At 34.9% G+C, this 8,337-nt stretch overlaps 1 protein-coding gene across 5 annotated transcripts; it reads right to left on the bottom strand.

Annotated features, from left to right (window-relative positions):
- Positions 1 to 1,262: 1,262 nt before the first annotated feature.
- Positions 1,263 to 7,986, bottom strand: LOC132065492 (OVARIAN TUMOR DOMAIN-containing deubiquitinating enzyme 6-like). 5 transcript variants are annotated; one of them, XM_059458912.1, is made up of 10 exons: positions 7,836 to 7,981; positions 6,167 to 6,212; positions 5,239 to 6,070; positions 4,680 to 4,841; positions 3,540 to 3,617; positions 2,609 to 2,687; positions 2,343 to 2,488; positions 2,103 to 2,168; positions 1,837 to 2,011; positions 1,263 to 1,684 (listed from the first exon to the last, which is right to left on the bottom strand). In XM_059458912.1, exons 3-10 carry the CDS (start codon positions 5,908 to 5,910, stop codon positions 1,485 to 1,487), a joined length of 1,578 nt encoding a protein of 525 aa, XP_059314895.1. In that variant the 5' UTR covers positions 5,911 to 6,070; positions 6,167 to 6,212; positions 7,836 to 7,981; the 3' UTR covers positions 1,263 to 1,484. The 5 variants fall into 5 exon arrangements, with proteins under 5 accessions (XP_059314895.1, XP_059314896.1, XP_059314892.1 ...); XM_059458913.1 differs by having other exon boundaries at positions 4,680 to 4,838; positions 5,239 to 6,212; positions 7,836 to 7,986; XM_059458909.1 differs by having other exon boundaries at positions 5,239 to 6,212.
- Positions 7,987 to 8,337: the final 351 nt, after the last annotated feature.

The raw sequence follows: 8,337 nt of genomic DNA, 5'->3' as shown, positions 1-8,337 counted from the left end.
CGAAAATAATACAATACACACATCGTTACGAGATTAAAAAATGGAACTAAAAAATACAAAACCAATACATATTTTTCAAGGCTCTTGTTGATATTCCTAAAACAATATTACAATACACACATCGTTACGACCTTAATCATTAAAAAATGAAACCGAAAAATACGAAATCAATACGTATTTGAAATTATACGAAATCAATAAGTATTTTATTCCATTTTAAGCAATCAATTATAGATTATAAAACTTGATTAGTAGCTAGCATACTTCCAATCATAAGTTACTAATTTGAACCAAATAGCGAAAATGACAAACTTACAACAATCAAAAAGTTATATAAAAATTAAACTCGAAATCATGGACTAAAGAAAGACGAAAATAATACAATACACAATTGATAATCAAAAAAAATGAAACAAAAATAATTAATAATACAATTTTTCCAAGCTCTTGTTGATATTATTCTCACAAGTCTTCATCATCAAGAGCTTTCTTCGTCTTCCTTTAAAGTTCATAACAAAGATGAATATAGAAAAATGGAGAACCTTTTGTCGTGTATGAGCATATATATAAAAATGTACCATAAGGCATCTTAACCTTTGAAATTAAATATTTGAGGGGATTATGTAAAACTTGAAAAATTTATAAATATTATTAAAAGTAGAAACTAAGAGAGTTATGAAGATAAAAATGTAAAGCAAATAAAGGATAAATAAAGAAGAAAAAATGCATATGGTTTACGTGCTATAGTTTTTAAATCCGTTTGGGAAAACGGATGCTTTTTAGCCTTAATGTTCTTTGCTTTTACTCATAGCTACAAATTAATCACATTAAAAGGGAATGATAAAAGAGGACATTACCCAAAGGTGGGCTGTTGTAGCTGCATTCATTTGTGAGGCTTTTTATAAGTCATTTATTTTATTTTTTATGTAGAAATAACTCATAAAAAATTTAAAAAAAGAAAAAAATAAATAAATATATCAAGAGATAAGACAATATTTTTCCTACTCTTAACATATTATATATAGATATAGATTCCTCATATCATTTTCCAAGCTCATTGCATCTTTACATCATTATTTTGGGTATTATGGTCAAATATCAAATATCCACTTCACTTATTGTTTGTTAAGGGTGGTGCAAAGTCCATTGTGGACAAATAAAAGTGGACCAAGGGAGTAACAGATATACTGAATTCAATCATTACGTAACATCAAGGTATCATAAAGACGTATATCGAGAAAATGGGAAATGACAGATCAACCTTCTCTGTAAAACACTGCTAAGCAGAGATTATTCAGAATTGCAAGCATTCAACAACAGCAAATTTAGTAAATCAAGCTCTATTTTTAGCCCGAAACACACAGATGGTAGATTTAAGACTGAATAATACGTTCATGGTTCCAGAGACAAAGCTAAAGTTATTATCATAGTGATAGAGAGAAACAAGAAACTACTATCTCATTGCAAGTCTTTCTTGGTTTTCCTCATTCAGTTGCTTTCCCTTTACGTCTGCTGCTATTGCTGGTTTCGATGAGATAACATACCATGGAATCAACATCATCCCCGAATATGCTATAAGCCTCTATTACTCGTGCGTAGCTAAATCCCATCGAGAGCATAATCTGGATGCAGTCGTTAAGGACTTCTTGATTGCTTTCTTGTCGTGTGTCACTTCCTGATGACCCTGCGATTCAACAAAAAGACTTAGCAGGATCAAGATAGTCGATAGTTGCAGACACAGAAAAAAGTTGATTTTATATCAATAGAAGAACAAACAAAAGAATTGTGTATATTTCGTGAAGGCTAAATTCCCATTGAATGACAACTCGAACTTACTAGCTCCCGATGATGATGGTTCAGCACTAGAAGTGGAAGATTCTCGACAACCAAGCTGCTGTCTGAACTTGTCATTGGCAACATACTCAGCCCTAGAAGATTCCATTACCATGCGTTCAATCTCCTTTTCAGTGAGCTCAAGATCTGAATAAAAGCGTCCTTCTGCCAGAAGTGCCTGAATTGAACCATTTAACATAACACGAAACAAACATGAAAGCCCGGTTCGTCGAAGTGATTCAGATCAAAATGAATTTTACGGTGCTTACATTATCAATTTGCTGATCTTGTTGAGCTTTTATTGCTGCTTTGACCTGATCCTTATCAACGTTCCTCTATAAAAAATAAAATAAAAAATTTAAAAAAAGGACAAAGGTAAAGATAGAACGAGATGATAATCTACAAAGTTAGTAAAAATAACATCACCCACATAATTCAACACCCAAGAGCTGTAGGCACACAGCTGATGAGGTTTATCCATTTATAGCTATATAGATTAAAATATTTACCCCTTGTAGACTGCTAAATCCAAGGCCAGCACCAATTGTTAATCGACGTGGATCAACAAGGGAGTTGTAATGATTTCCACGATGATAACTGAGTCGAACAGGAGGGCTGTCTGTATTATAACTTCCATGGAATGTATTGAGTGGCTCTGCATTAGTAATTCCAGATATTAAATTTAGGCAGCACAAACATAGAATCCATGGAGGCTGGCTTAGTAGCTATAATATCATTACTGGTATCTAAAAAAGAATAACAAAAGAAAGCTTACCTGCACTATAAGAATATATATGAATAGGGCGATTATACATTTCACATAAAGCTTGAATCTCCACATTGTTGCCATAAACCTAGCAACCCAATAATGAGAACATTAATCTGATGACCCCTTTAAAAGGATACAGGAAGGAACAAAGGCAGACATGCAACAACATATATGCCGAATTGACAAGCAAAACGGAAGCCACAAAGACGATCAACATGAGCTCTTGAAAGAAATTGATGTCTGTAGTAGATATAAGCTCTTTAACTTCTCCGACTTCCAGCCAGAATCTCCTTTTTTTGGTTTGTTTTATTAAGGAAAAGAAATAACACGTGTAAAGTAATGGACACTATACTCGAACAGCAGCCAGAAACTCTTTTTAATAAACTAAATGGAGTGAATAAAAAGATAATCAAGAAACACAAATTTAAGAACATAAATGGTTAAAAAGAACCAAGGAAATAACTAAGTACAACATTACTAACTTCCTCCCCGCCCCTAACAATTTCTCCCGCAGATGGAGAAATGTACACCAACTCTAAGTGCTCCCACCCTTTAAAAAAAAAAAAAACAAACAAACAAACACAAAATACGAAAAGTGGGAATGAAACATATCAGATTACCATAATGGATTAAACATATAATAAGTAAATAATTAACATTAAAACACAGATATTAGAACATCCCTTGAACAACAGTACACTTACAGTTTGAAAATATTCAATGAATTTTTAAGAAAAGTGAATTCACATTGAAGCAGTTCATTTTTCTGTATCATCTAGAAAAATGCATAAACTTGAATGATAATACAGAGAAAGTATCTCTAAGACCATAAAGAGGACATACCTTTTGAATGTATAACAAATGCTTTGAAATTTCTACCAGTCTGACAGAACAACAAATGAGACACGGAATACTAGTGAACTACCACGTGACTTACCTTGTCTCTCCTTTTTCTCTTGCAGTAGGAAGTGAAACCTTCAGTAATAAACTGAGAGAAGTGGTCTCTTTCCCGCTCCTATTACAAAGAAGCTCATTGAGAAATAAATAATGAGGGATGGTAAAGGTTTTGCAGAAAGATAGTGATGATTAAGAGAACTTATATCAACCTTCTGAACATAATAAATACTCCTAGTAGATATAAACTTAAGTAACTCCAGCCACAACGTACACATGGATGCCTTTACAAAAAATAGTTTTCTTATATTCTCTCGGTTAAGGACTTGGATTCCAAGGGAACACAGGACACCAATTGATGAAGCATCAGAGGGAAGTCTACTTAGATTATTTTTCTGAGAAAGGACTGCCATACTGACTTAGATTCTGCAAGAAGCAGACAAGATGAACTGAAAAACCAAAGAAAGAACTAAATGCAGACATACCTATAAACCTGCTCCCAGCTCCCACCCTCCCCAAAAAGATTTAAAAAGGTGTTAGACACACAGAACCTCACTTAACCCATGAAACTCTAGTAGCTGTTTTTGTCTAGTTAAATTACACAAACATGAGCGCACTAAACCAGACGGTAAATTTACCCAAGGATGTGTAGCAGGGTAATTGTAGGAAGAAAACAAGAAATTGGCAAGCAAAACCATGGTAATTATTACTTATAAAGGAAAAAGCAAGGTAATTGCTGCAAACTTTACACGGTATAGCATTTTCCGAGAGCTGATCATCATTGGTCTCAGGGGAGACTAGAGGTGAATAATAAATGGAAGCATGCTACTGAAGATAGCAATAGCTCTTTCGCCAAATAACATAATTTATTTGTATAGACATCCAGCAATTTTGATGCGTTCCAAATTTAATTGATGTTTGAAAAAACATACACCAACAATAACTTAACTATACTTATGATAACATTGACGTTACAAATCAGACGAATTCATTTCTAATGTCTCTATTGTCAACTATGCCCAGGAAACATACTAACAAAATAAGCATCATCCACATTAACCAACCCTTGTATTCTAGAATCAAGCGATAATAGATATTTTAAACCTAGCAAGGAAAGAAAGAAAGTAGTATAATCAAATGTTGGTACATGACTTCATAAGTGACCCCTTGGTAGAAAGATTACCATGTAGTCAATGCACATCTGCCTGACCAAATCATAATTTTCAGAATCACCATATACTTGGTCAGCAACAGCACGGAAAAGGCAATTCCCATCTTCCAACATTCTCTTAACTTCTAAGCCTTTGGCTCGTCTTAAATCCATTTCAAACTGGCGCTCTCTCTCCTAAAACAAAGGAAACATGTTAGCTTGCAAATTTAGTTATGTTGTTACCCTTAGTTATCCTCAAATAGTTTAACTTTAAGAGGCACAAGATACAGTGACTTCTTCAATTGAGAGGCTACATAGTGAGAGCAAACTTTCCACTTCCTAGCCAGCTTACTCGAACTAGTCGATTCGGAATAAATGATCATTAACCAGATGGACTGCATATGGTAGGTGACAACAACAACATACCTAGTGAAATCCCACAAGTGGGGTCTGGCATAAGGTAGTTGAACAGAAGTTAATATCCAAATTACAGATGTTAAAGAGACAAAGTTCATTCTTGTTCCCAATGACCAATAGGAGGGGCATAAGTTATCCATAATCTACTTTTAATTGATATAATGGCGAAACATACCACATCATCATACGAGGATCCAAAGTTAGGGTTCTGCTCATCATCACTATTATAACCTTCCGCTTCACAGTGCGATCGTGGAGAGGATGGCCTGGATCCAGCAGGTGAAGTCCTAGTTGAGACAGTAGATCGCCCAGCGGTTCCCCTAGATGATCCTAACCGGCTAGCATGTGAACTACCTGTTAAAATTCTTCTAGGACTTGAGTTTAGGGAAGCAGGTTTTGGAGGTGGGACCGGAGGTGGAGGTGGAGGTGGACATGAACTACGTGTAACCCCCTGAACTGAACTTCCCTCATTTTCCTCTTCGACGACTCTTAAACCATCAAATTCCTTTGTCAAGCCCTCACTATCAAAATCTCTCTTCTCATTGTCAGCAATCTTTTCCTCGTTGGTGCTTTGTTCGCTGCCCAAACTTTCCAACGATTCATCATCAACGCCTTTATAGTTTGAAGAACCAACGGAGGACTCCTCTAAAGCAACCTGTTCTTCTATTTCTTCCACGAATTCATCATCTTTCAAAGCTGATAATACCTGACTACTACTAGATGTCTGTTGCTGAGTTGGAGCTGGAGAAGAAGACGGACCAGGGAGCGAAGTTGATGACCTGTTCTGATTTGAGGATGAAGACGATGAAGCTCCAGTAGAACCGCGCTGAACCAGTATCCGAGTCATTTTATGAAACAGAAAAGTTTTCCTTCACCCGAAGTTAGAGAAATACAGCCCCTGCTTTGAATTTGTCACGCTTCCTGGCCTTTGGGGCGGTCACACCAATACCTTGGCTGAACGATTTGTCCCAGCAGCTCACTTTTGTCTTATACTCGCGAACTAATTTCTGCATTCCCCTAAAAATTCTCATGAGACCTTGACCTCCAATAATCTTATTTTGAAACAAGAAAATCTCTTTATTCCTAATGGCACTTGAAATTACCCAAAAGTAAAGCCTCAACTACAAAGGTCACCTCCACTAGTCAAAACTGCAATAAAGACCATCAAATCACCACAAAAAGCTAAGAAAAAACACAGTTATGGGGGGGAATCACCCAATTCACTTCACTTAACCACAAAAACATTCTGAAATACCTAAACTAAACTATTTTTGACTTGGAAGACAAGAAGTGTGATAAAGATGAAACAATATAAAATGACCCATATTCACTTAACCACAAAAACATTCTGAAATACCTAAACAAACTATTTCCCAATATAAAATGAATATTCATCAAATTCACTATTTCCCGATTTCTTCTTCCGTCGATGGGGCGCCCTTAAACCAAAAATGTGACTGATTGTCTTTTACGGAGTTGCAACTATCCATTACAAAACAAAGAATTCCATTCTTACAAGTAATACTCAAGACCAATAACAACAACATACCCAGTATAATCCCAAAAGTGGAGTCTGGGGAGGGTAGACTATACGTAGACCTTACCCCTACCTTGGCAGGTAGAGAGGTGGTTGTTTCTGATAGACCCTCGGCTCAAGAGAAAGCATATCGAAGCAAGTCAGAAAAGGAAATAAGGAAAGTGAAGAAACCATGGCCAGAGGCGGAGCCATTAAGGGCCAAACCCTTGGGCGAAAATCCTAGCTTCACCAACAAACCATTCTAGAAAAAGGAACAGTAACATCAACAAAACAGTACGAGAAGCAAAGTACACGAAACAGCAGATAGTAACAGAAATCGAACAACAAGAAACTACAGGCGAAACCCAAGTTCAAAAAGAGAACCCAAGGTATCATCATATAGCTAATACATTACTTACACTCTAATAACCCATGCTAGCTTAAATCAATCAAGAAATTTAAGAGGAACAAAAAAATCCCAATTCTTGAAAAATTTACAGTCATACACAAGAGATCATCAAACATTTTCAAGGCAATAAATAAAGACAAACCCAAATTCTTGATAAATATACAAACTTTACCACAAAAATGTCAATATGGGTCTCAAGATTCAATCTTTAAAGCTAATTACCAAAAACCCACAAACAAAATCAACATAAATTTCGATAAAAATACATCTCAATATACAAAATCAAATTTCGGAAAGTAAAGAAGACTTTTGAATCTTGTGATCTTAAACTAAAGATATGCAGAATGTATCAAAATGCCCTTTAATGTTGTGATCTTAAACATACCATGTGGAAAGTTCGAATTAAAAAGTTGTCAAAAAAGGAAGGTAAAAGGATCCTTTTTTAAACAAACTAAAAAGGAAAGTAAGACAAAAAAATTGAAACAGAGCAAGTACATTACTTACACTCTAATAAACCATGCTAGCTTACAACAATCAAGAAACTTAAAAGAGGGAAAAAAAAAACCCAATTCTTGAAAAATTTACAGTCATACACAAGAGATCATCAAACATTTACAGGGCAATAAATAAAGACAACCCTCAATTCTTGAAAAAAAAAAAATACAAACTTTACCACAAAAATGTCAAAATTGGATTTCAAGATTCAATCTTTCAAGCTAATTACAAGAACCCCACAAACAAAATCAACATAAATTTCGGTAAAAACACATCTTAATATATAAAATCAAATTAAGAACCCTAGAGTTGACCAAATTAGGTAGAGTTGACCAAATTAGGTAAAACTTACTTGATTTAGAATCACCAGCACTAGTAGAAGCTTAGGGTTTATTACATGAAAATTGGGTACAAATAAACTTCCAGACAAAGAAAGTATATACCTATGCAAGATATATAGAGAGAGAAAGATGTATTTTCTAGAGACAGAGACAGAGACAGATGAGGCAAGTTGGAAAAATGTAAGGCTGAGTTTTATTACTCCTCCTATCTAAAATTGTACTGAATTTTGAGTTAATTTATAAAGGGAAAAGGGCCAAAAATATCTCGCATCGAAAAAAGGGCTAAAAATATACTCCAAACTTATTTTGGGTCAAATATACGCCTCTCATCGTTAAAGTTTTCAAATATATTTCTATCTTGACAGAAATTACCCCTAAAATAACCCAAAATAATTTTTTAAACCCGCTCCGTTATTTAAATTCGACCCAACTAAATAATAACTCATAAAATTCCCTTATTCCCCGATTCTCTCAAACCTACGTATTGGGGGAATAAGAGATCTTATGAGTTAT

This window comes from Lycium ferocissimum, chromosome 7 (assembly GCF_029784015.1).
Source record: "Lycium ferocissimum isolate CSIRO_LF1 chromosome 7, AGI_CSIRO_Lferr_CH_V1, whole genome shotgun sequence".
NCBI lineage: Eukaryota > Viridiplantae > Streptophyta > Magnoliopsida > Solanales > Solanaceae > Lycium > Lycium ferocissimum.
The sequence above is the reverse complement of the archived record's forward strand: the minus strand, read 5'-3'. Positions and strand labels throughout refer to the sequence as shown.

Bases quoted from the DNA above. Each gene is read 5' to 3' on its own strand.
- LOC132065492 (XM_059458909.1), bottom strand. From the start codon at position 5,910: ATGACTCGGATACTGGTTCAGCGCGGTTCTACTGGAGCTTCATCGTCT. The intron at 2,688-3,539 runs GTAAGTCACGTG...TTGGGTTGCTAG, and splicing joins AGAGAAAAAGGAGAGACAAG to GTTTATGGCAACAATGTGGA. The intron at 2,012-2,102 runs GTAAGCACCGTA...GGTTCAATTCAG, and splicing joins AAGATCAGCAAATTGATAAT to GCACTTCTGGCAGAAGGACG.